Here is a 27,153-nt window from a genome sequence, read left to right as displayed (position 1 = left end):
TGATTTGGCCACAGGTAGGTTCTCAAGGTACCTTCTCAATTTCCTCGCCATATCAGCGGCCTCGGTGCTGCTGAGAGCTCGCTCTTCGCCTTCTTCACTCTCATCGCTGCTTGTAGCATCCTCTGTGGGAAGCAGCTGATCGACAATTTCTTGGTCGGTCAATTCGGGCGCCACAGCCAAGTTGTCATTGGCAGCAATAAAGTCCTCAAACGTAACATTCGGAACTGCCAGTTGACGCCATGTCATCTCGTCGAAATTGTCCGCTTCACCTTCAGAATCGTGGGCGTCATTGGGCTCAGTCTCGCTGGTGGATGGGGCTAGGCCAGCATCAACAAAGCAATTTCTTATTGTCGACTGTGCCACTTCGTTTCATGCACCGTACAGCATGTCCAGCGTAGTTTTGAGGTTTATGGCCGTTGATATGCCCCTTTTTATGTCAAATACGAGCTGCGTAACCAATCGCTTTCGGTAGCAGCATTTTAGTGAGCGAATGATGCCCCTGTCAAATGGCTGCAGCACTGAGGTCGAGTTTGGCGGCAAAAAAACTAGGCGGACCGCTTCAAGTGGTACAGACACCTTATGGGCAGAGCAGTCCTTATGGGCAGAGCAGTTGTCCAATATAAGGAGCACTTTCCTGCGCTGCTCTGCCATGTCTTTGTCGAAGGCCTTCAGCCATGCTTCAAAGAGTGACGACGTCATCCACGCCTTTTTGTTCGAGCGATAGTCCACTTGGACATTCCGGGCGTTGTGCAGGTACCTGGGGCGAGCAGATTTACCAATAACAGTTAGCTGCCTTTTATCTGACCCATCCATGTTGACACAAACAACAACGGTGACGCGGTCTTTGCTTTTCTTGCCTCCTCGGCACAGTTCGTTCTTCGCAACGAGTGACCTTTCCGGGAGCAGCTTAAAAAAAAGCGCAGTCTCGTCCACGCTGTAGACATCGCACATCTCGTAGCCATCCAGTTGCATGCGGAAGCTTTCTGCCCACTTCTCGCAGTTCTCTACATCGACGGCTGCTTCTTCGCCCGACAAGGTGTGGCAAACAATCTGGTGGCGGTCTTTAAATCGCTGCAGCCAGCCACTGCTTGCATAGAAGTCATCGTGGCCTAAGACGCAAGCGAGACTTCTTGCCTTCATTTGAAGCACGGCACCAGACACAGGCAGGTTGCACGCTCTAACGTCCTTGAACCACACGAACAAGGCATCTTCAACATCCTGGTGGTGACAATACCTGACGCGCTGCCTGTCGTTCTTCACGGCGCCTGCAGAGTGCACGTTTTCTATCTTCTGCCTTGCGCTCAGTATGGTTGACAGAGTGCTAGGCACAACACCGGTCTGCGGCAATCTCTTTCTTCTTGCGCCCGCTGTCGACCGCCCTGAATATTTTTATCTTTGTTTCAAGAGAAACTGCTCTGCGTTTCGGCACCGTCATGCTGCAAGGCGACGGCACGACCTCGAGGAAAGTGAGCACACGCGCAGGTCCGCAAAGAGTAGGGGCAGGGGCACGCGGGCTGTGGTTCGATCACGTGCAGGTCACATGCCAGGCAGCCGTTGATGCTAGATTCACTCGCGCTCCCTAGATGGCGTGGCGTGCGAAAGCACGGGTGATTAAAACACATTTTAGGTGACGCGGGCAGTGGTTCGATCACGTGCCGGTCACATGCCAGGCAGCCGTTGATGCTAGATTCATTCACAGTCCCTAGATGGCGTGGCGTGCGAAAGCGCGGGTGATTCAAACACATTTTAGGTGGAGGCAATTGATAAAACCAAAATTTGGCATTTTGAAATTTATTATTTTTTTTTTTTTGCTTCTTCGCGGATTTGGAGTTGTGTGAATACGAAATATGCTTCGTTATAACCGATTTAGTGTAAATTTTCAGTTTTTCATTTCGTTAGAACTTCCATAGAAATAAAGCACAGCCAACCAAACTTTGCTTTTACTTCGTTATATCCGATAATTCGCTGTATCCGTGTTCGTTATAACGAGGTTCGACTGTACCGAAATACCACTGTACAGCCACAATTTCTTGAAATTTTCATTGCAGTAGATGGGAAGTTATGTTATCTAGGAACGTTTGAACAAAGATCAAAATAATGTAACACAAAAATTTTTACTGCTCGCAATTTTGGCCATATGAACTACAAATGTGTAACTTTTTATACTGTATCTAAATCTACAAATTTTGTAGCTAACTATGAAATCAAACCATTGCAATTTGTGGCAACAGACCCCTCGTGTGTGCATGCTATCATTATTATTTGCCCACTTGCACCTAGGCACTAAAGAGAAGCTGCTACTAACAACGCTGGGTCTTGACGCCCACTGACAAGGTGGGACATCACTGGACATACTTTCATGTGCAATAACTCCTCATGCTGTCACATAGTAATTGCAGAAGTAAATTGAACTTACCTTGTCCACCAAATTTTTTCACAAGGCTAAAACGGATGCTGCTGCCATCAATAGTGTGGCACTCGGGGTTCTGCACTGCATTCAGCAAGTCTTCTGAAGAATCAAAATGCAATCGTGCGAACCTACAATAAAAAAAAAGAAAACATTAGCACTACCCCTAAAATCAATACAGTAAAACATAGCTAACAGCCACCATGGTCTTGGCCACTGCCTATAGGTCCATTCAATTTGCCTGCATTAAATGAACTGGTTCTCGTAGGGCTGCACTATGACATTTGTTTCAGCGGTGCAACACGCACGATAAGAGTTTCAAAAATGTGCAAATGTCATGCAAGTCCAGTTCAGGAAGCATTGCAATCTTTACAAATCAGTTATATATTCTTAGATGCAACGAGGTTTTACTTTATCTCCAAGCATGCTGACCTGAAATTGCAACACATCTACAAAAGACGAACGAAGACGTGTTACTTTGACCCCCAGTGCAAGGAATGCCGATGCAACCACTTCTGCATCTGCATGCAACGATCCAGCAAATGACATGGATACGCACAGGAACCAGAAAGTGTTTCATTTAATTCTGGAGTTGCAAAACAATTTGATGACAGGTACACACTCCTGTGTATAAAAAATAAAGGTATGTTGTCCAGTAGACAAGAGTGCAAACAGCAGTCTCCCCACTTTTTTACACATCTTTTCCACAAATGTATTCATAAATGAACCCTTACAGCTGCCTTTTGAGTGATTTGATACCCACACTCCACTTCATGACACCACATTGGAGACACTCATTGTTAACCTCATGTTGCACATACCTGAAGATTACTCTCAAAAACAGTTTCTTGCCATTCATTATATATGCATCAAAGGACAAATCTGGACTGCTTGTTAATTACGAAGTATTTAAAGCTGCATGCACAGGGTGAATGTGCCACAAAAACAAATCACACAAGAGCTTACCCATCGTTGAGCACATAAACCTTGGCGCCAGGGAACAGCTCTTTGAGTCGGCTGACGGTGCACTCAAAGGGCACCCGGAACACGTCCAGCAAGTTGTCTTGCGTCTCAGTATCATGTGTTGTGCACTTCTCAACCCTCGCCACCTTGCCTTTCCCAGCCTCCTTCTCCAGAAGCTGCAGGTTCTCCGCCGCAGTTTCCGCGTCCACGTAACGTGCAAATGCCCTCCTGGAGCCACACAATTGACACATGTTCTGGTATCCTCTCTGCATACATACTGAGCCATAACTTAACAACAGTATCCATGCTAAGTCAGGGGCAGAATCAGGCTAGAATAATTTTTCTGGGGCAATGAAAGTGGAGTTTTGAAGCATTCGAAGTATGTTTTGGAGCAAGTTTCTAGCTTCAAACACTTTTAATAACTGCAATTTTCTACTCCTGTCATTAAAATATATCCACTTTGATTCCTTTCTATTCAACGCTCAATGCTCTGCTGACTGCACACATCTCTGAAAACGCAAGATAAACAGACATTTCAGATGATACAATAATGTAACTGACCTTACCCACAGTTTTTAACTACAGTAGAACCCCACTATAGTAAACTCGGACATAATAAAGTGAAACTGAAGTCCCAGTTCAACTTCCATAAACGACCATACATTTCCCCCCTTTATAGGTAAAAATCGGTTATAGTAAAGTGCATCTGGCAACAGCCATGACTTCCTATGAAATTATGCCACCGTGTGCGCATTATCTATAATCACGGGGAACTTTTTTAGGACAAAAAAAAAGACAGCGAGCATTTTATTATTTTTTTTAATGCGTTTACCACCAGACTTAGCAGCCCTCATGAGAAACCAACTTTACGTAACCCTTGGAGCCGTGAAGGAAAGCATGCAGTGCGTAAAAGGAAATAAATTTGTCTACAAATATGAAAAGGCGGCGGTGCAGTCTATTCAGAAAGTAAAAAAGTAAATGTACAGCCAGAAATAGGGAAGGGAAGAAACTGCAAAATATTCGCAGCATGATGCAACATGAAGCAGCGGTAGCAAAAACTGGAGGCACAGCATGTGCCGATTTGCAGCACCTGCCTGCCAAGTGCATTTTTCATCTATTGCCTCTTAAAAAACAAACAGGCAAAACTGACGCAGTGTTTCACATGAAATCAAACTCGGTGGTATTCATAGCCACGTTGCCTTCAAGCTAAGTGGCATTTCCACAAGAGGTAAACAAAAAACCTTATAACTGAAAAAAGAAAATGGCAAGAAGAGAGATAAGAAAGAGTTGGAAGGTGTTTGAAGTTTGACTGCATATTTCTGATTATTTTGTCTTTTTTTGCTTAAGCAACACTGGGGCTTCCTTAATTTTAACATGCTGATAATAAGCCATGTACGGCTTTCCAAAAGACGAGAATATTTCTAGTGGTTGCACGTTCGGTTATTAACAATGAAGCTTGGTGGTTACGAATGCACTCGTTTTCACAGCTGAACCAGACAAATTTTCAAAAGCACGAGGCAGTGTGTGGCAACTACATCACTCGATCCTCACTTCTGTGACCACCAGCGATTCAAAAGGCTGGGAGAAGTCAAGTGCACAGAACATTTTTTCAATTCCCTCAAATCACTTGAGAACAAACATTTATTATGCTATATGCATTTCTAGTTCATAAAAATTTCATATGCATTAGACCTAGCACAAGATGCATTATAAAGCTGCAACTGTGTGTTGCCATCACTACGATGACGCCAGCACAAATAACAAGGACACACAACTAAGAGCCTTCCACTGCTCTGCTCTGCTTCTTCCGGTCCCTAGCTGCAATTGCATCGAATCACACTATTTGTAGGCAATATCACTAATAGCCCATTATGCAGCGAAAACCCACTATTTTATAAATTTAATGGCAGAACATCAAGGAAGCCAATTTGGAGCAGTTCTGGAGCAAAGTATGTTTTGGAGCCGGATGGAGCAGCACTTCCACCCCTGATGTATTGACCACGGTACATTGACAAAAACACACGCCAAGCATGAAAGTATACCATTTTACAACACAAAATTTTACAACTGGAGGATGTATGTAGCAGTACACCATCCCAAGAACAACGCAGCAATGGGAACCATACTTCATACCACCATAAGTAGACAACTGTGCAAATCAGGGTAAGCTTGCACAGGGAACCAAGTGGGGACAATCACAGGCTGTACTCGACTACTTCAAAAGCAAGCTCCTTCTGCAGACCAATTTTTGCAAGCCGTTTTGGTTCAGATGAGCTTAAAGAATCCAACTAAGTCATTTATGGTGCATGACTGTAGCACTTACAAAGCTCCAAAACTTACTCTTGCATTTGTCCACAAGCAGGTATACAGAATGCTGCCAGAGTATACTATCAAACCGTCCAGCACATTCAAATGTCTTAATAGTGTAACAGAAATTGTCTCCAGCAGAGTTCCCAATTGCCCCAACAGCCAACAGCAGCCCATTTGCCTTGCAGCGGCACACTCCAGATTAAAAGTTCAAAGCACAACTTACTCTCCCTTGACAACCAGGTTAATGATGTCACCCGACAATTCTGTGATGTCACCCGGCCGAGCTCCCCGTGCCATGGTGATGACGAGGCTACAGCTGTCTCTTTTTTCTGTGTGAAAAATGAAAAAGTCAACTGAAGACAGAACACTACTTCATTTGGCATGCGTGTGCCTGTTACACAATGAAAGGTTTTAACACTGCAATGAGTCAAGAACATCTCAAATATTTTAACGAGGTTTGTACAAAATGCTCTCTTCACATACCCATGGGCAATCATGTTACAATGCAGCCAACTGTAACAAGACCACCTTGGGAACGGAAGTCTTCACATGACACACCTGCCAACAACTCAAATTACTCTCAAATAAATAAGGTGATCAACCTCATTATTCTTGTACTCCCACTCTTATGTAATACTCCTAAAGTGGAGTCCTGAGGTAATAGAGTGAAAGCTTGTTATTTTAACTGCCATGAATTCATAGACATGTATAGTTCCAGCTGGTAGCTCGGCCTCGGTCATACCCTATATGGCATTGGAAGCTCGATAATTAGAAAGCTACGACCTCGCAATGCTCAATTAAAATGGCAGGTTGCATCGAGGCATGACCAGCTCGACAAGAGGTAATCAAAATAACACTACCCAGAACCAGATTTATGTGCCACAGAGTTGGTTGGTGTGCGTGCGACAGCAGGCATAATGAGTGGATAGCCCCGAGCTGTTCAACCACCTAGTTAGGTTCACCTGTCTAAGCTCCACACCAGCCGAGCACAGTATCAGATGCTGATTGAAACTGCTATGAACCGCTGCCCAAAAGTGACCTTCCCATGATGGGAGCAATTCCAGTTTTTTGGTAGCCATTCAATAACTGGAACATTTTTTCCGCTCCCTAGAAGTTTGAAGTAACAAGCTCTTACTGTAGTGTGAAGTCAAGCAGTTAATATACGTAGCAAACAGATGAAAGGTATCACTCTACTACAGCTCCATTGATAAAATTTTAGAACACACACATTACAGTAATAGGGTCAAAGACTGCAAAGAAACACACCTTGGCTGTCGATGCAAGACTCTGGAACATAGTCTGAAATTGAAGGCAAAAATGATTAAAAAGGGACCTCAGGGCCAAGCCATTCAATAGCAGCGAAATATTTGTAAAAAAAAAAGAACCATGCTTCCCAAACAAAATGCTATTTGTGACGAAGTGCTACTTTGCTCAACTGAGTTTCATTAGTAAAGCATTGTTGTAGGCATTCGGCAGACTTGTGTTGGAATTCAAACAAAAAACAGTCAAAGAAACGGCCTTCATAGGAGACATTCAACACAACTGTGTAATCAGGCTGGACATTCCCTGTGCACTAAATTTTTGGTTTACAATGGGTGTCTCTCAAAACACCAATAATCAGTACATTGGTACAAGTTTAATAATTGTGTAACAAATAGAAACTGTACGGCCGTGTAGAGGGAATAAAAAAGTTGCTCCAAGCAAAACTAAAAATGTGTGCCTCACCTTCTAGCTTCAGTTTCTTGGCGTCGCTGCCTCCAGCACTGTGCTCGTCATCGGCCGCCTTCCGCTTGCCACTTTTTGTTGCACCATCAGCTTTTTTGTCTGCATAGCAAGTGAGCCCATATCACAACATGCATCTCCCTTCATTCCCAACTCCTGAGATGCAAAACTGCAAACTTGCCAGTGCCACCCATACACATGACAGGAAACAAAACCTAGAAATTCTATTCCGATACGATAAATTTAAGGGAAACTATATTAAAAAAGAAAAAAGAAAAAAAAATTTTTTTCAACTAAAAACAATTTTTTGTCGCATTCACAAGTAGGTTAGAGGAACCAAACAAGACAAGCCCAAAATCAGTCACAGGAATTTGAAATCCTACCACGGCCATGACAGAACAAAAAAGAACTCAGAAATAATTAAACACTCACCTTTAGCAGCTTTCTTCTTTTTAGGAGCGTCACCTAGAAATAAAATGCACCAATCATGTAAGAAAAAAATCTGGACACAGATCCATTTATAGTCATATCCAACTCCAAGCGGCCTCTTCGCTGCCACCTCACGCAAAAGACACAAGAATTCCTCAGCTATGAAACATCTCCAGGCTTTCTTAACTTGTAAACGGGCCTGTGCTGGGGTCGCCGTTGACAACGCAGCAGCACGAGTGGCTGTGTTGACGGCTGCCATCTTGAATACCCATATACGTGTGATAACCTTTTACTGCAGCATCAAATTTTTCGCCCAAGTAGAAAATGCAGGTTATCTAAGAAATTAAACAGATTATGATTAAGAGCCCTGACCACTGAAGAGGTGTGAAAAAAGTGGCTGATGATAATGAACTATATAAAAGATCTATTCAAAGCAAAAGTACAAATGCTGCAATCAAAACGGAATAGCACTTCTTGTCGAAGACTGGTTCACTAACACCCACTTTCAGACTACTACACGGCAGGAATACTAAACAAACATCCATCACTCACCCTGCTCTTCTTCATCATCCTCTTCTTCCTGTTCTTCTTCCTCCTCCTCCTCCTCCTCTTCTTCCTCAGCATCTACCTCCTCAACCTCCTCTTCCTCGTCCTCCTCTTCCTGGGCTACTGCAGCCTTGACCTGGAGGCCGTTCTTGGCTTTGGACTTAGCTGGAGGAGCTGCTTCCTCCTCTTCCTCCTCTTCTTCCTCCTCCTCCTCCTCTTCATTAGCTGCAGCCTCCTCTTCCTCTTCATTTACAGTTTCATCCATGCCTGAAAGGAAGTGCAAAACTAGCTAAGCCTATATACAGACTTATTGTAGCCAGAATTTGACATCAGCATCATGAAGGTGTCCAGCAAACCATTATATTCAAAATCCCTGACTTTTCCAGATTTCAGTTCCCATTCCCTGACGAGTGAAGAGGCTCAAAACTGTAGCTGATGATAATAAGCATAGACGAGTAATTCACAACAAAAAACTATTTGTTAATCATATTCTGCAGTTTACAACAGTGAAAAGGCTATTATTAGTGTTAATGGCCATTCAGAACACCGAAAGTTAACAGAATATTAAAAGCACACTGATGCCAGCCTCAGAGCAAACAAGCCGCCCACCCTTTAAAAAGCAGAGCCTCCAATCTAATATGGCTGCGTTCACACTTGGCAGCAAGCTCGAAGACCGCTTTCGCACTGGCCGCTGCCAGCGCGGTTATTCCTGCGTTGTCGCATGCTACTCTCACGCAGTGCTTCCGCATAATTTATTTAGTGCCCACCTCCCATGTGTACTCGTTTTTCTATTGTGGCAGCTCAGCTATGTGTTGGCGTCAAAGTACTATATCGCATCTCGCCCTGGCGGCCTCGCGCTGACAGAAAGAAAACAAAAATCTGCACAAATAACATACTTGCTGTGCACAAGCTTAAAATGAAAATGCACTGCAGAGTATATCATGCAGTTTTCCCTCCCTGCCAAATATTTGATGGTTTCCCTGACATTTCACCGATTTTTCCTGGTGCATAAAATTGCCCTCAATTCCCGGTAGCTAGATACCCTAATCATGAAAGTGCAAAAGTTAATATGGCCCCGCCGCGGTGGTGCAGTGTTAAGGTGCCAGACTACGGTGCCGGAGTACCAGAGTTCGATCCAGACCGTGGCGGCTGCTTTCAAAGGAGGCGAAACGGAAAGGCGTCCGTATGCTGTGCGATGTCAGTACACATTAAAGATCCCCAGGTGGTCGAAATTACTCCGTAGCCCTCCACTATGGCTTCTCTTCATCTCTTTCCACTTTCTGTCCAACCTTCCTCCCTTCCCTTACGGCACGGTTCAGGTGTCCACAGAAAACAAGTGGACACCTTCCCTTCCTGTAAACATCTATTATTGTTATTTTTAAAATTGAATGGTTGATATGAAAAGTGCTTTAGTGCACATTTAAGCAAGACAATGCTCAGATTTGGGACTTTTAAAAGATAGTAAGCTCTAAAATATAATAGTGAAGTTGATGTGTACTGAAACACTACAACATGGCTTCAAAATTCCATGTCCTATGTAATACCCCGGTCAGACGAGCAAGTTTAGTGTCACTTTCAACGAGTGCACTCGCCTTTAGTGTCATTCGCATCGTGCCACACGATGAACTTTAATGACACTCGCTGCCGAACACACACAGCGCAAAGTGAGTTTGGGGAACTCACTACACTTTGTCCGGCAGGCGAGTGTGTAGTCTCGACAGCAGGACACTTCATATTACTCATACATTTTTTGGGAATTACAATCTTTTGAAATGTTTATCGTAATTTTATGAGCGTTTCTATTATTAGGCAAGGGATTTAAGCTGTCACCAACTAAAAACAATGCGTACACTTGAACAGCTACCCTCGCTCTAAGTGCTTGCGCTAAGAGAAAGGCGTTCGTCTGCTGCTGCACCTCAATGGTATGCGGTATCTCAAGCTGCATCAACGAAGTTGGAGTTATTTGTAACCCAATCTCTAGAACGTCGTCACTTGACACGGCAGCATTTCGCTCAAGCGCCGGCCGAAGACAGCACCGCTTTTGCTCCCGCAAGCCGCCAGCTCCAAGCTTGCACCTTTACGGCGCATCCGGCCCCGCTGTCACCGGCATAAGAAAAGTGTGCGAGAATTAGTTTTTCCCGTAAATAATAATCCCTGGAGTAAAGCAATGTCAGAAATTAATCCTTGTTGGGGATCGTTGACCCGTACCGAGTCGCTAGCAGGAGTAATAGCTGCGATACAAGCAAACTTCTGTTCACTACTTCAGAGCCATCGTCGCCGGCGGCGCGGCGCAGCTCACCCTTGTAGTACACGTATACGCTAGCTACGCTCCTAAGGAGTCGTCGATTTGAATTGCACGTTTCTATCATTATTCTCATTTCTCTCAAGGCAGTGCTACAAGTGAGCCATATATCCGATTAAGCTGGCCATACGAAAACGCCGCCCACTGATACTTCGATGCGAAACAAACTATAGGCCTAGCGACAACCACGGAGGAGCGCACGGCCAAGCGCTACCTGCCCCGCGCGCTCTGCCGTTCACGGGCGCTCACGGGCGGCATACAGCGGAAAGCTAGTAGCATCCGGTGCTGTGAACGCTGCGAACTTCTCGCCTACTTTCGTGATGCTGCGGAAACTGGACATTTTTCGACACTATGTTACAACTACGCGCCAAGCAAACGCTGTGAAGACGAGACGATGCTGCCGTGCGTGGGAGCTGCGCAGCTGGACATTTTAGGCTGCATATAGAAGCGCCGTCGGAGATGATTTCGTGTGAAAAATGCACGCTACTCTGAATCATACAACTCGTGCACTTTTCGCGCTCGAACACCGGTGACTCCGTTCCATACCTAGGCGCTATCGGTTAACGATTCAAATCAAAGTCGCAAAGCTACGTTCACGATAACCGCAGTTAGTAGCGCAACTATATATAATAAACGAGGTCGGTTTTGATTGTAAACAGCAGTAACCATGCATGTTAGCGAAAAGTGCGTGTGACATCGCGATGCTTTTTTTTTTTTTTTTTTTTTGTGAAAACCATGTACTGAAATGCACAAATAAACTGAATATTAGCTTAAGGTAATTGTGCTTGCAATAAAATTGAATTTTAAGGTATTTTTGTGAAAACTAATTTCCACATAGGGCTGCAGCATCCGCATCGGCACTGCCGTCATTTCAAAATGACACTTGATTTTGCCGTGTGACAGCGAGCACCGAAAGTGTCACTCTTCCTATGTAAGTGCACTTCGTGAAAGTGTCACTAAACTTGCCCGTCTGACTGGGGTATAAAATTGCATTATGACCTTCCTGAACATGCTATGCCCAGGTTTATCAATTTTAAAATGCATCAAAGGCTGCATCCACACTTATATGCAAGTGTCATGCATTAAGTTTAATTAGATGGGGTACCTAGAATCCAGCAATTATGCTAAAAAATAAAGCATTTCCTAAAGAACTGTATTACAGCTTCAACCCTTTGGATGCTTTGTTTTGATCTGAATGGGCTGGCCAAAACAGGTTTTGGAGCAGCTTAAGGAAAAATGTGCATTCTAGAGAATCTATGAAGCAAGCCTTGGTTGATAGAAGCTCACATGCATAAATATCAGCGTGGCTGAAAGTTTTTCATGCTGAAAAATAAAAAAAGTACTGTAATTATCACAAACATGTCAATCATCACCATTAGTTATTACTGCTCAGTACTTCACACAGTTGTGGTTGATGCAAACTAAACACATTTCCAAACGTGTAGCTATAGCCAGATAAAACCTAAATTTGCCATTCTGAGTGACGCCACTAACCTATAGATGATTGAGGAACTGGACAAATTTGTAGTCTGCCATCATCATGGAGTGTTTGAATTACCGCAAGGGCGTGGCTGCAATGACACGACCCTCTCAACACAGTCCACAAGAATGGTAATTCACTTAATCTAAATAATGCCTGAACAGCTTAGTGGAAACTAAAGGGGAGAGTATTGAAGTGATGTAAGAACCCTCAGATTGCTGTATAATAACAGGGTGTCCAGCAAACTACTATTTTCAAAATCCCAGACTTTTCCAGGTTTTCCCTGATTATTTCAGGTCAAATTCCCTGACGAGTGAAGAGGCTAAAAAAATGTAGCTGCTGCTATTCGCCGCCGTGGCCGCTGCTTCATACGCATGTCAGTGTCTGGCCGATGACGACACCGCGGGTTCGAATTACAGCGAGAATTGCATCCCGATCATGAGTTGACGCCGCCTCCGTGTGCTACTCTACTGCGGAGCCAGCGCACTGAGTGGTCGGCGCAAAGTCCGTTCTGGCGGGAAAGTCCACGACCCAACGCGAGTTTCAGCGCGCGTTAGCGCGGAATGTGATTGTGGACATGGAAGTTAAGCAATTTTATCGCGCACACGAAGCACGGAACCTGCGGCGAGATCGCGAAGACGTGAGCGTTCAACCGCTGAAGTGTCACAAGGGACCTCAGCTGTAGCTCAGCTCGCCGATCACTTTCGCGCTGGCCGCTGCCGGCGCGATTATTCCTGCTTTTGAAGCGAAAAGCTTCATTAGGCTCGTTAACACGGGGTTTGGCGTGCGTGTGATCACTTTTAGCAACAGCCGCGCATGTGCGAACTCGTCACTAGGAGAGGCGCAGGTGTTTGAGGCGAAAAGCTTCACTACAACTACAAGGGTAACAGCCGAGCTTCGCGTATGCCGTGAGGTCACAGCCAAGGTCAAATGCGCAGCTCCTCACCAAACTCTGCCGGCGTTGCCTAGCAACGTTAGAGATGTGCGACTCCTCCTCATTAAAAAAGCAAAAAATTACCAATACGAGAGTCGAACCTCCATCCCTTGGATCTCCAGCCGAGCGCTCTACCGCTGTGCCACGCCGCGGGTTGTGAAGCACTGCTCATAATCCCGCTTGTGTAGCGTGAGCATGATAGCGGAGTTTCGCGCGTGCCAAACACTGCGATTGTCGTGCAATTTGAAAGTGCCAAAGACTAAATTTGTTGTCACTAATTTAGGGTGCCGTCACCCATCTGCTTTAGCTATGAGGCCCAAGTTGGAACGAGCGCGCTCCAACGTCGCCGGGCGGCACTTGCCTTCCGCGAGTGACAGATGCTGCGCCTTTCCTTTCCTGTAAACGAATTATAGAACCCCGCCCGGATGACGCAGTGGTAAGACGCCCGACTACTGTGCCGGAGTTATCGGGTTCGAACCCGACCCCGATGGCTACGTTTCGATGTAGGCGAAACGAAGTGGCGTCCGTGTGCTGTGCGATGTCAGCGCACGTTATAGATCCCCAGGTGGTCGAAATAACTCCGTAGCCCTCCATTACGGCTCCTCTTTCTCTCTTTCCACTTTCACTCCCACCTGCCTCCCTTCCCTTACGGCGCGGTTCAGGTGTCCACAGAGCAAGTGTGAGATATTGCGCCTTTCCCTTCCTATGAACCAATTATTTTTAGAACGCCTGTCAACTTAGACACGCTCGACATGGAAACCAAGGAGAGTTTAGCTGCAGACGAACGGCACAGGTGAGGTAGTAGGGAGTTTTAGAATAGGGGAACCCAAGGCTTGGGGCCCCCAAGAAAATAGCGTGCCGTGGCGCAACGTTCGAGCCGACCGGCGAGTTTTAGAATAGGGTTTTACCGACGCAGATTATGAGACTGACGCAGCGGGGCTTGCGTTTGTCGATTGGAGCGCCCAGACGGTAACAGTGAAAAGCGTATAAATATATAAAAGCCAACAATGCTATTTTATTTAAAAGAAACTGCTGTCATTGTGCAAAGCTATCTTAAAAATACCAGTAATATAAACTCTTTTCTGCAGACAAGACGAAATCGGCCAAACTTTACCAATCCAGGCTGAGCCGGGAAACCTTATTTGAACCTTCCGCGCTTTTCGACGCCTGGTCCCCATGACAACCAAACGAGGCAAACTCGCTAAGCCTAGCGGCTCGGTAAATCCGGAATCAATCTGAAAATATGGGGCGTTTCATCGCTTAAATTTGGTGGTGCGGGCATCATGAGACATAGCACAAGCTTCGTTGGCCTTTCGTTTGCCTTGAACGCGTGACACCATGGAGCGGTAACGACGAATGTGTACCGAGGAGAGCTGCCGCCGCTTGGCCGGACGCCGCCATGTTCCCCGACCCTATCCGGCGATAGGGTCCACGCTATTTCGCCGAGATAGGGTGACCGTCGTCCGCTGACCCAAACACCCAAGGCCCGCTAGGGTTCTGCGCATGCGCACTCGCGCCCCGCTATTACCCTATCCCCCTAACCGATAGGGTCCCCCTATTCTAAAACTCCCTAGTCACTGCTTTTCGCTACGTATATCCAAGCATAGCGGAGCTAAGTCATGTCTAATTTTTTTTCTTGCAATCCGTGTGTTGTGCGATGTCAGCGCACGTTAAAGATCCCCAGGTGGTCGAAATAACTCCGTAGCCCTCCAATACGGCTCCTCTTACTCTTTCCACTTTCACTCCCACCTTCCTGCCTTCCCTTACGGCGCGGTTCAGGTGTCCACAGAGCAAGTGTGAGATACTGCGCCTTTCCCTTCCTATGAACCAATTATTTTAGAACGCCGGTCAACTTAGACACGCTCGACACGGAAGCCAAGGAGAGTTTAGCTGCTGACGAACGGCACAGAAGAGGTAGTCACTGTTTCTCGCTACGTATATCCATACATAGCGGAGCTAAGTCATGTTTAACGGCGCAGAGGAGGTAGTCACTGCTTTTCGCTACGTATCCAGGCATAGCAGAACTAAGTCATGTTTATTTTTTGCAGTCCGTGAGCTGTGCGATCTCAGCGCACGTTAAAGATCCCCAGGTGGTCGAAATTACTCCGTAGCCCTCCTTTACGGCTCCTCTCTCTCTTTCCACTTTAACACCCACCTTCCTCCCTTCCCTTACGGCGCGGCTCAGGTGTCCACAGAGCAAGTGTGAAATATGCGCCTTTCCCTTCCTACGAACCAATTATTTTAGAACGCCGGTCAACTTAGACACGCTCGACATGGAAGCCAGAGAATTTAACTGCTGACGAACGGCGCAGAGGAGGTAGTCACTGCTTTTCGCTACGTATATACATGCATAGCGGAGCTGAATTTTTTTTTTGTTGCAGTCCGTGAGCTGTGCGATGTCAGCGCACGTTAAAGATCCCCAGGTGGTCAAAATTACTCCGTAGCCCCCCATTACGGCTATTTCTCTTTCCACTTTCACACCCACCTTCCTCCCTTCCCTTACGGCGCGGCTCAGGTGTCCACAGAGCAAGTGTGAAATATGCGCCTTTCCCTTCCTACGAACCAATTATTTTAGAACGCCGGTCAACTTAGACACGCTCAACATGGGAGCCAGAGAATTTAACTGCTGACGAACGGCGAAGAGGAGGTAGTCACTGCTTTTCGCTACGTATATCATGCATAGCGGAGCTGAATTTTTTTTTTGTTGCAGTCCGTGAGCTGTGCGATGTCAGCGCACGTTAAAGATCCCCAGGTGGTCAAAATTACTCCGTAGCCCCCCATTACGGCTCCTTTCTCTTTCCACTTTCACACCCACCTTCCTCCCTTCCCTTACGGCGCGGCTCAGGTGTCCACAGAGCAAGTGTGAAATATGCGCCTATCCCTTCCTACGAACCAATTATTTTAGAACGCCGGTCAACTTAGACACGCTCGACATGGAAGCCAGAGAATTTAACTGCTGACGAACGGCGAAGAGGAGGTAGTCACTGCTTTTCGCTACGTATATACATGCATAGCGGAGCTGAATTTTTTTTTTGTTGCAGTCCGTGAGCTGTGCGATGTCAGCGCACGTTAAAGATCCCCAGGTGGTCAAAATTACTCCGTAGCCCCCATTACGGCTCCTTTCTCTTTCCACTTTCACACCCACCTTCCTCCCTTCCCTTACGGCGCGGCTCAGGTGTCCACAGAGCAAGTGTGAAATATGCGCCTTTCCCTTCCTACGAACCAATTATTTTAGAACGCCGGTCAACTTAGACACGCTCGACATGGAAGCCAGAGAATTTAACTGCTGACGAACGGCGAAGAGGAGGTAGTCACTGCTTTTCGCTACGTATATACATGCATAGCGGAGCTGAGTTTTTTTTTTTTTTTTTTGTTGCAGTCCGTGAGCTGTGCGATGTCAGCGCACGTTAAAGATCCCCAGGTGGTCAAAATTACTCCGTAGCCCCCCATTACGGCTCCTTTCTCTTTCCACTTTCACACCCACCTTCCTCCCTTCCCTTACGGCGCGGCTCAGGTGTCCACAGAGCAAGTGTGAAATATGCGCCTTTCCCTTCCTACGAACCAATTATTTTAGAACGCCGGTCAACTTAGACACGCTCGACATGGAAGCCAGAGAATTTAACTGCTGACGAACGGCGAAGAGGAGGTAGTCACTGCTTTTCGCTACGTATATACATGCATAGCGGAGCTGAATTTTTTTTTTTTTTGTTGCAGTCCGTGAGCTGTGCGATGTCAGCGCACGTTAAAGATCCCCAGGTGGTCAAAATTACTCCGTAGCCCCCCATTACGGCTCCTTTCTCTTTCCACTTTCACACCCACCTTCCTCCCTTCCTTACGGCGCGGCTCAGGTGTCCACAGAGCAAGTGTGAAATACTGCGCCTTTCCCTTCCTATGAACCAATTATTTTACAACGCCGGTCAACTTAGACACACTCGACATGGAAGCCAAGGAGAGTTTAGCTGCTGACGAACGGCGCAGAGGAGGTAGTCACTGCTTTTCGCTACGTATATCCAGGCATAACAGAGCTGTCATGTTTAACTTTTTTGTTGCAGTTCGTGTGCTGTGCGATTTCAGCGCACGTTAAAGATCCCCAGGTGGTCGAAATTACTCCGTAGCCCTCCACTACGGCCCCTCTCTCTTTCCACTTTCACTCCCACCTTCCCTTAGAGGGCCACTGTCCACGGAAGGCCCTTTTAAGCAAAGGAGCCCAGTGTTTCGATCAGGTACCGGAGATAGTCTGTGCAAAATGCTAGTGACACGCGCGCCGCAAAGCATCGAAAATACAATTCAAAGCTCTCCCATGCTCTCCTTTGGGAAGCCAGCTTCCCCGTTTCCTGCGCTGGCCCGACGGGCCACAGTAATGACGAACGTACCGCGAACGACGTCCATTGGTCCGTCTCGCTGACTGACGGGAGAAGAATGGGTGTCTACCGCTCGCTGCGCGCTTTTCCCTCGCCACGGCCAGACTGAATCCAGCGGCTCACGCTCCCTCGGCCGTTTTTATTTATTTATTTTTTCGTGCTCGCGGAGTGCCCCGCCCCACCTCCCGCCAAACGCGGAGGAGGAAGGGGAATTTGTCTTGCGGAGGATAGACGACCTCGGGCAGGAGAGTGAAAAACCTTTGCGAGGGAACGGAAGGAGAGAAGCATGACAGAATCGGGTGATTGTGGTGGCTGTAACTGCGTTATTAGTTACTCTTTTCAAAAAAATTTTGCGGCCTTGCGTTCTAGGGGTGAAGTCTCAGTCACCGGAGAAGAAAATATTTTCGACCGGAGGGTGGACAGTGGGCCTTTAAGGTTCGGTTCAGGTGTCCACAGAGCAAGTATGACAGATACTGCACCTTTCCCTTCGTATGAACCAATTTTAGAACGCCGGTCAACTTACACGCTCGACATGGAAGCCAAAGAGAATTTAACTGCTGACGAACGGCGCAGATGAGGTAGTCACTGCTTTTTGCTACCTATATCCAGGCATAGCAGAGCTGTCATGTTTAATTTTTTTTTGCAGTTCGTGTGCTGTGCGATGTTAGCGCACGTTAAAGATCCCCAGGTGGTCGAAATTACTCTGTAGCCCTCCACTGAGGCTCCTCTTTCTCTTTCCATTATAACTCCCACCTTCCTACCTTCCTTTACGGCGCGGTTCAGGTGTCCACAGAAACAAGTGTGACAGTTACTGCGCCTTTCCCTTCCTGTGAACCAACTATTATTATCATTGCTACTCCCACGAAGCGCTATCGCATATTGTATTGAGTACCCACCTCACGTGCGTATTGGTTCTGTTATTGTGGCAGCTCAGCCATGTGCTGGCGTCAAAAATATATCGTGCGTCGCCTTGCGGCGCGGCCGCGCGCTCAGGATATATATATATAAAGAAATCTGCATGAATCACGTACTTACTGTGCACCAGCTTAAAATGAAAATGCACTGCAGAATATGTCGTGCCATTTTCCCTGACGGCGAAATTTTCGATGGTTTCCGACATTTCCCCGATTTTTTCCGGTGCATAAAATTTCCCTCAATTCCTGGTTGCTAGACACCCTGAATAACTCGAAAACTATCTGTAGACTAAAATTACTTATCTGTTGTAAAGCTCACAGAATGCTGAGGCATTAGCATTAAATTTTGAAGGGTTGTAACATGGGCATGGCATTTCTTTACTGGCAGTATAAGGCGAAATGCTGCTGTCAGTGCACATAGCAATAGACGCCTCAGAAAAGAAAAAAAAAAAGGGAAACTTGACACACTGGCACACACGACCATTCCTTTCTTGGGCAACACCTGCAGGCACAGTGCCAAATGCACGTAGGTCACAAACCGCCCAGCTATCTCATATCCAGGGTGTCTAGCAAACCACTATCTTCAAAATCCCAAACGTTTCCAGCTTTTCCCTGATTATTTCAGGTCAAAAGGCTCAAAAATGTAGCTGTTGATAATGAGCATAGACGAAAACTCCCAACAAAAAGCTATTTATTAATCATATTCTGCAGTTTAGAATAGTGAAAGCATGGTTTTAGTGTGGCGGGTAAAAACGTCGCAAGTTTGCTGAAAATTAAGTGCACTGATGCCAGCCTCAGCAGAGCTTTGATACTGTAAGTTGCGAAACTTCCTACAGGCCCCATGTAGCAAAAAACGCCGGTTTTGATTGGTCAAAATTCGTGTGTATATAGGGCGCCTCGATGCGAAGCACCCTAGGTATCTTGGCCGGTCTCGAGGGTGAGCGCGCTGGCGGCTCCCGCGCCTATGTTGCAAACTTTCAGATTGTTGATAAATGCGCAATCAGCTGGAAAATAAAATTAGTTGAAGACTTGCAGTAGCAAAAATTCTTAGAGCCGTACAGTTAATTAAGGGGAGACGAGTTTCAGAACGGTAGAAAATCGATTGCGGAAAAAAAAATCATTTTCGCTACGCTTGCCCTTTCGAGCAATGCACTGAAATTATTAACACTGAACTCGGTCAGGAAATGCGATAAAATCGGCTTTCAAAACGTCACGGCAGCCATGCAATGCCCCCCGAAAAGAGGAATTTTGTTCGAAATTCCCGCGCGCGCTGCGGGCGTAGCCGGCGTTTACAGCCGGCCGATTGCCGCCATCTTGGGCCCTGTTTAAAGCTGTTCTCTTGGTGCGCAATTTGCGCTAGCGAAAAATGGCTTCGCTCATGCGGACTGGCTGCGCGCGCCGGATTTCCGAAGGCAGTTTCTGGTCTTTGATTAGCTCTCACGCAGCGCGCTTTTCAAGCGCACCGTTCCGCCTCGCCCATCGGCTGACGTCATCGGCGCGTTTTTTTTCTTGCTGTTTTGCTTTAGCTCAGCTCGCTGATTGTTTCCGGCGCGATTATTCCTGCTTTTTGTCGCGTACTAGTCTCACACAGCGTTTCCGCATATTTTATTGACTATTCACCTCACGTGCATATTGGTTCTATTATTGTGGCAGCTCAGCCATGCGCTAGCGTCGAATATAATAGCGCCTCGCCTTGCGGCGCGGTGGGACCCGCGCGGTCAGCACACACACACACACACACACACACAAAAAAAAAAAATCCGCATGAATAGCATACTTGCTGTGCGCCAACTTAAAATGAAAATTCACTGCAGAAGATATCGTGCCATTTTCCATAATAATAATAGTTGGTTCGCAGGAAGGGAAAGGCGCAGTATCTATCGCACTTGTTTCTGTGGACACCTGAATCGCGCCGTAAGGGTAGGGAGGAAGGTGGGAGTGAAAGTGGAAAGAAGAGGAACCGTAGTGGAGGACTACGGAGTAATGTCGACCACCTGGGGATCTTTAACGTGCGCTGACATCGCACAGCACACGGACGTCTCTTCGTTTCGCCTCCATCGAAACGCAGCCGCCGAGGTCGGATTCGAACCCGGGCACTCCGGACAGTAGACGGGCGTCTTACTACTGCACCACCCCGGCGGGGCTGCCGTCTTCCATCACTTGGCGAAATTTTTTGTTTCCCTGACATTTCCCCGATTTTTCCCGGTGCAATAGATTTCCCTGACAATTCCCGGTTGCTAGACACCCTCAATCGCTACTGCAGCCCAGATACCCACGCGAAGGACCAAAGAAAACGAAATTATGCCGAACCTTATCCATTGCAACTTAGCTGTAGTTCCAGAGTACTAAACAAAAACTGGTTAGGTTCGCGAGGTTTAACACCCCAAATCGACTCGGGCTATCAGAGATGCCGCAGTGGAGGGCTCCGGAAATTTCCACTACCCGGGGTTAACGTGCATTGATACTGCCCCAAATACAAAAAATTTTCAAAAAAGTGGTGGCCAGGGGGTTCTTGTCATTTCCTGTTTATATTTATATTCCAACCCCGCAACAGACTCCACAAAAAGGCTAGCAGTAAGTAATAAACAATCTTGAAGGTCACTGCAGAAAATACATTGCGAGAATGAGAAAGCACAATTAAACCTGCCACGATTTTTCAATAATTTTTACCTTTCTTATTTCTTTATTTTTATTTCTATGTTTAGTTTTGAGCAATTTTTTATTGCATTACACCTGACCCGCACCGTAGGGAAAAGGTCATGCAACTGCACACCGTTCGCGCACACAGTCGTGGCTTCACTTACCACAGTTTAGCCTCACCAACATAACCCGTTAATGCTTTCGCATTTAATAAATCTTTACAAGACGTTTTCCGCATGCATCGCAGGGTGGCCGTACAGAGACGCCAGTAAACTAGGCCCATTAATGAACTAAATGCAGCGCTAATCTGTGCTGCCCGCTTCCTTTCCTCCACCTTCCCTTCACGTTTCGGACCTCCCTCCTGTTAGCCTAACGCCGTCGCGTGCTCTCGGGCGTTTTTTTTTTCTTCGGCGTTTGCTGCTCCTCTCACGCGGTGCCGAACAGCGCCTTACTACAAAGTTTCGCTACGTTTAGCATCTCTTTCGTGCTACTTCTAGCAAAGCCCCTCGTTCGCGACGATCGTCGCGCATCCATGCACAGCACACGTAAAAAAGACGAGTGTTTATTCGAAATACCATCCGCAGATCGAGATGCGGCGCGGAGAATTGTCTAGCTGCATATAATTGGCCGGCCGGCTTCAACGTGGCACAGTGATTGTGACAGTGAGGCAGGCGAGCGATTCCTCGTTAGTCACAAATATTATACGACAACTAATAACGGAAACAGACAAGCGCAACATTCCTTGCGACACCACTCTCGAAGTTTCGGCAACCAGTCAGCATGACGGGCCAGACTAACCGGGTTCGAGCCCTACAGCCGGCAGCTGTGTTTCGATGGACGCGAAACGGAGAGGTGTCCGTGCACTGTGCAACATCAGTGCACGTTAAAGATCCCTAGGTGGTCTAAATTATTCCGTAGCCCTCCACTACGGCACCTCTTTCCATCTTCTGCTTTCCCTGACGGTATGGTTCAGGTGTCCACGGAGGAACGTTTACATGGATCCGACAGAGGCGACCTGAATTATCGAGTCGAAAACCGGTTACTGGGCATGTAAACGCGGTCAGTTGAGTTGGGAACCAGTAGGAAAGAACAATATAAAAAAATGCCGACGGATGTGAAACTTGAGCGCAGCTCATCAGCTGTTGCAGCTTTTCGATAGATTAAGGTATGCGTTTCGGCTTCGGCGGTGCACATATCAAGACCCGCTGCCGCCGCATAGGGGCATTGAAGGAAGAGCAATTAATCTATCGGGAAGTAATGGGAGTAATGGGGTCAAGTGGATGCAGCTAGCACAGAACCGGGTTAAGTGGAGAAATATGGGAGAGGCCTTCGCCCTGCAGTGGGTATAATCAGGCTGATGATGATGAATGGGAGGCTGCGCGTGGGCACATTGGAACGTTACGCGGCGAAGAGATGCAGACTGACTGATGCCGCCAGCGAGTCAACGTGGCTCTGCGTTTCGGCTTGAGATGCACGCACCGTGACCCGCTGATGGCGCTTCAGCAACCGGAGAATTGGTTCATAGGAAAGGCGCAGTATCATCTGTCACACTTGTTTCTGTGGACACTTGAACCGCGCCGTAAGGGAAGGGAGGAAGGCAAGAGTTAAAGTGGAAAGAGAGAAAGAGGAGCCGTAGTGGAAGGCTACGGATTAATTTCGACCACCTGGAGATCTTTAACGTGCGCTGACATCGCACAGCACACGGACGCCTACTGTCGCTGCCCGACAAGGAAAAAAAAAGGGGAAGGGGGGGGGGGGGGGGTACACGCAGCGACTAATGGTGTCGGCAGGAACGCGCGCTGCCCCGGCTGCGGAGCTGGTTACGAGGGGCAACGCCGACGCGAACCGCAGGAACGGGCGCCTTGGAGCCGTTTGTCATGTAAACCCAGCTTAGCAAGCGTGGCTAAACTTGCAAAATGTTTTGGTGGAATCCAACACATAGAATTTTTTTTAACGCTGCAAATAATTCACACTCCCTGCCACAAATCGTAATCTTATTACCTGAAAGCAGGCCAAAGGGTCCGTCCTCTAGGGCAAGTGTAATGAATAAGAATGCTCGAGGATGTACAAAAAAATGACGTAACACCCTTAAATATGACTCCATGGGACGTCCTGCGACTGTCGATAGCGTAGTTGCTTTGCCCGGTGATTTTTGTTGGCTTGCCTGTCCTCCCTTTCACATAAGCGAGGGCAAACCTCCAGCAGCCAGCACACCCCTGGCGAACCACTTCAAATCTGCCCGCAAACAGTCCCTAGCGCGAAGAGCGCCGAGCGAGTCGACTGAAGCAGGAGAGAGACGCGCCCCTCCCTTTCTCTGGCCCGTCCGCTCGTGGCCGTGCGCAAAAGCGCTGGCCATGTGATCGCTTCACGCAGCACCCGCGTCGGCGGACCGGCAGCTCCGCAACTCTGAAGGCAGACAAGATCGCACACGTGCTAGGAAGCGCGATCTCGCACTAGTAGGGCGAAAATCTGTGTGCCTTTAGCTCGTCCTCAGCTTTTTATTACGAAATCTGGAAATATTGCAAATTCGAAACGAGAACTCTACAAGCCGCAGTCGCGGTTAGGTCGCGTGCGCCGCCGCCCGATTCAAGGGTGCAGCCTTATCCAGCCATCGCGAAACGCTACGGAACGAGTCAAACACCGGGCCGAAAATGTAGCAAAGCAAGCTCTTTTGATATCTCAGCGCGAAAGCCCTGCGCTAGTGCGACGAATAGGATGATGCCACCGCTACTCGCTTCCCTGCACGCACATATCTTTTATCCAGACACCCATCAACAACGCAGCAGGGCCTCGATAAAGCTAGCTCGTGAAATTTCCACTGTTATCAACTGACACTTTTACGAGTCACATTTGAAAAGCGTTCAGGCAAGGCTGATTTACCAACTTTTTCAACTGAATATCCTATATGCACAATCACCGACAAGTTTGCGGCGTGCTGTTTGGAGAGGAGAAAACGTCTCCGATGCGTCCAGCAGTCGCATGCGACCAGAGAGCAACCGATGTTCACACTTGAGAATGCGACTTGCTTTCCACATCGCGCCTGCCTTGACTGTTCACCGCAAAGTAAAGCTAACTTACTTTCCCGTCAGCTGAGCCGCTGATTGGTTTAACGGTTTGCGACCAGCAGTCGCGCAAATCTAGCAGGGCCCGAAACGGCCGCGTTTTGGTCGAAAAGCGACTGCCGCGGGCCGTTCGGGCACTGCTCGATTTCCAATTACTCTGTGGTGAACAGTCAATGTAGACACGATGTGGAAAGCAAACCGCAAGTCGCATTCGCAAGTGTGAACATCGGTTGCTCTCTGGTCGCATGCGACTGCCGGTCGCACGTCCTTCGCGAGTCTTAAGTGTGAATAGACCTTTAGAATGCTTTTCACCGACCTAGACAGCACAAAAAAAAAGTTTGCCTCAAAATGCCACGCCATAAGCTATAGCTCACGACTGAGTATACATAACGCGCTGGGAAATTTGCATGCCGCAGTGAGAACATTTTCAGGGCCGTGTTACTAAAAATGCACTCCTCACGCTGAACGGAAGGAAGAAACAGCTCGAACGGTCGGGACATGTAGAAAGCTGAGATAGAACAGCGAGATACACGTCCCGTCCGTTTGAGCTGTTTCGTCCTTCCGTTCAACATGAACCAACCAGCCCGACAAAGGCCTCTTCTTGAATTCATTTCTCGTACATCAGGCACTTTCCTTTCCGCTTTATGCCTCCAATCATCTGTTGTATCAACCTCCTGAACACAGCTCATGTGTCTGTCTCGCCTTTCTACACGTCCTGTCCGTTTGACCTGTTTCTTCCTTCCGTTCAACATGAACCAACCAGCCCGACAAAGTCCTCTTGAACTCCTCACGAGACACGACGGTCTGGCAGTACTGCATGAAGCGCTGGTCTCAGACTGCGATCAGAAAAAGTAAATGCGGCGAACTGCAGCCTAGTCAGACAAATAGCGCAGCAGACGACATGACTGCCGCAATCTGAGACCACGTTCCAATTGCTAACAGACAAACTCAATCTAAGCAAAAAAAAAAAAAACGCGGGAGGAAATTGGCATAAGTTTCGCAAACTAAAACCACACCGCCCAAAAGTTTTTTTTTTTTTTCTTTTCTGAGTAAGCAATATTTGGAATATGCCAAGCGCAGGGCTGGCATCCGGCGGGAAAATCGGCACACCACTAGCGAGGCCCAAGTTTTGACCGCCACGTGACTGGCTAGTTTCCCGAACAAAGGATTCTTGTTCTAGACATTCAAATGCAACGATCTGCACAAGAAAGCAGCTACAACTTGCGAAAAGGTCTGCCGACAGTCGCCATCAACATCGGACCGGCAATCCAAACCGCGGCCCAGACCCAGAAATCGATAACACTACCAAGAGGTTCCCAGCATAACGTGCACGGCCCGATGCACTATGATCACACTCTTCACTCCATTTAGCAAAGAAAAACATATCCTTGTAAGATTCCCGGTAGCCACGTCCATTGTGGGCGCGAGCTGAGATATGCGCGTGCAGCACGCCAGTAGTGTACACCTCGGGCGCGCGCCGCTTGCACCGAATTGCGCCACGAAAAAAATACCAAGTGCAGAAGACTTTGAGATGAGTCTTAAAAAATGTTCCCCAATCTGCGAGAAATTACGACGCCCACAACGTAAGCGGAGCACTATAAACAAAGAACGCTCTGCAAATGGGGAAAAAAAGACGAAAGAGCAAACAGAGCCCCCCCCCCCCCCCCCCCCCCTCGTCGTTCGTCTATGGGCGCCATTTCGCGCCAGATACACATTGGATAACACTCCCCTGCTAAAATCACCGAAAAATAAGCAGATATAGGATAGAAAAACTATTCTGCGGCCTGAGTTCTTTGCCGATCTCACATCGAACGCGACAGGAGAGCAAGATCGGAGGAGAACAGGCACGCGCAACCGCAACAAAAGTAGTCCTAGAAGCCACGCCAACAGGAGCGTTGTGCCCGCGACGGCGCCCGCCGCGACGGCAGCAGGCGCGATCGCTCAATGAATCGCCACGTTATATCGCACTAACCGGCATCTGCGTCCTCTCCATCCTCGTCATCTTCCATTTTATCGTCTTCCTCTTCATCCTCCTCGACGGGAACAACTTTTTTGACGGGTTTCTTGGCCTGCGCGAAAAAAGCCGATGGATGAGTAAGGCAGGGGCCGGCGGTGGAGGGCTCGATACACGTGTACCGGCGCCGTGCAGCTTGAGGAACAAATACCAATACGCAGAAAACGCTAACTTACACTGGCCTTTGCAGGTGCTGGCTGCGCCTTAGCCGCCGTCTTCTTCGGAGGCATGGTGTACACCCGAAAAAAAAAAACCGTCCAGGAAAGAACAGAATTCGCGGACGTCAAGGAATGCCACCGACGCGATCAGCACGTGGGGACAAAAAGAACTTATGTTCGTGGGCGCGAGAGGGCGAGAAGCGCAGTCACGCGCATCGAGCATAGTGCGTCACGTGGCCAGGCACATAGTTGCTCAAACGTCGCCGGCAGGGGCACTCGCCACCCGCCAATTGAGGAGGTTTCAAAATGACAATAGGTGGCGCGCGAGTGGCGAAAAAAATACGGAAATACGGCGCCGCCTTTCCAAGATAGAGCCCCTAGAAGTATTTGCTAGTCTGCCGTCCGAGCGGGGTTCCCTATGGAACCGGTTGGCCGCTTCCCGAATGAAAGCGCAGGGGGCGCTGTACGCATTCGGAGCGTGGTCGCGTTGTGTACGTGATGCTGTGGCGGTTGTACCGTACTGCAAATCTGCGCCGCGCTGATCCGTTGGTGCCGTGACAAGGCTCGTGCACCACTTGCACTTTTTTTCGCTCGCGAGCCGGAATGCGCGCAAATTAGCTAGCATGTGTGCAAGTGTGCCTTTTTTATGGATATGTGATCGCGTCATGTCCAGAAAACCGGGTAAGCGTGATAGCACTTATACGTGTTTCTTGCCCGGGTGCAAGACCGGGTAGCGCTCGTGCAAGGTGAAATGTTCTCTCTTCAGGACGCCGAAAGACGCAGGGAAGAGGCAAGAGTGGGAGCGCAACATCAAGCGCGGCGGCAAAGGCAAAAACATTGTTTATTGTCTCAGCTAGGGCATAAAGGAATATGCAAAACGAAAATTAAAAGGCGTAATAAATGAAAGAAAA

At 47.7% G+C, this 27,153-nt stretch overlaps 2 protein-coding genes across 5 annotated transcripts in view; one reads left to right on the top strand and one right to left on the bottom strand.

Annotated features, from left to right (window-relative positions):
- The window catches only part of LOC146203724 (uncharacterized), a 37,107-nt gene extending 10,679 nt beyond the window's left edge, over positions 1 to 26,428 (bottom strand). For all 3 annotated transcript variants that reach the window (XM_084588890.1, XM_084588892.1, XM_084588891.1), the window contains exons 1-9: positions 26,261 to 26,428; positions 26,043 to 26,139; positions 8,384 to 8,644; positions 7,835 to 7,867; positions 7,406 to 7,504; positions 6,947 to 6,979; positions 5,904 to 6,009; positions 3,374 to 3,598; positions 2,417 to 2,538 (exon numbers count right to left, since the gene is read on the bottom strand). In XM_084588890.1, the coding sequence (XP_084445016.1) occupies positions 2,417 to 2,538; positions 3,374 to 3,598; positions 5,904 to 6,009; positions 6,947 to 6,979; positions 7,406 to 7,504; positions 7,835 to 7,867; positions 8,384 to 8,644; positions 26,043 to 26,139; positions 26,261 to 26,314 (1,030 nt within the window). In that variant the 5' untranslated portion in view covers positions 26,315 to 26,428. The remainder of the gene's footprint in view (positions 1 to 2,416; positions 2,539 to 3,373; positions 3,599 to 5,903; positions 6,010 to 6,946; positions 6,980 to 7,405; positions 7,505 to 7,834; positions 7,868 to 8,383; positions 8,645 to 26,042; positions 26,140 to 26,260) is intronic.
- The window catches only part of LOC146203723 (protein phosphatase Mn(2+)-dependent 1K-like), a 122,688-nt gene that overhangs the window by 35,864 nt on the left and 59,671 nt on the right, over positions 1 to 27,153 (top strand). The gene's annotated exons all lie outside the window — the stretch shown is intronic.

This window comes from Amblyomma maculatum, chromosome 1, assembly GCF_055883805.1.
Source record: "Amblyomma maculatum isolate TAMU_Amacu chromosome 1, ASM5588380v1, whole genome shotgun sequence".
In the NCBI taxonomy this organism is placed as follows: Eukaryota; Metazoa; Arthropoda; class Arachnida; order Ixodida; family Ixodidae; genus Amblyomma; species Amblyomma maculatum.
The sequence above is the reverse complement of the archived record's forward strand: the minus strand, read 5'-3'. Positions and strand labels throughout refer to the sequence as shown.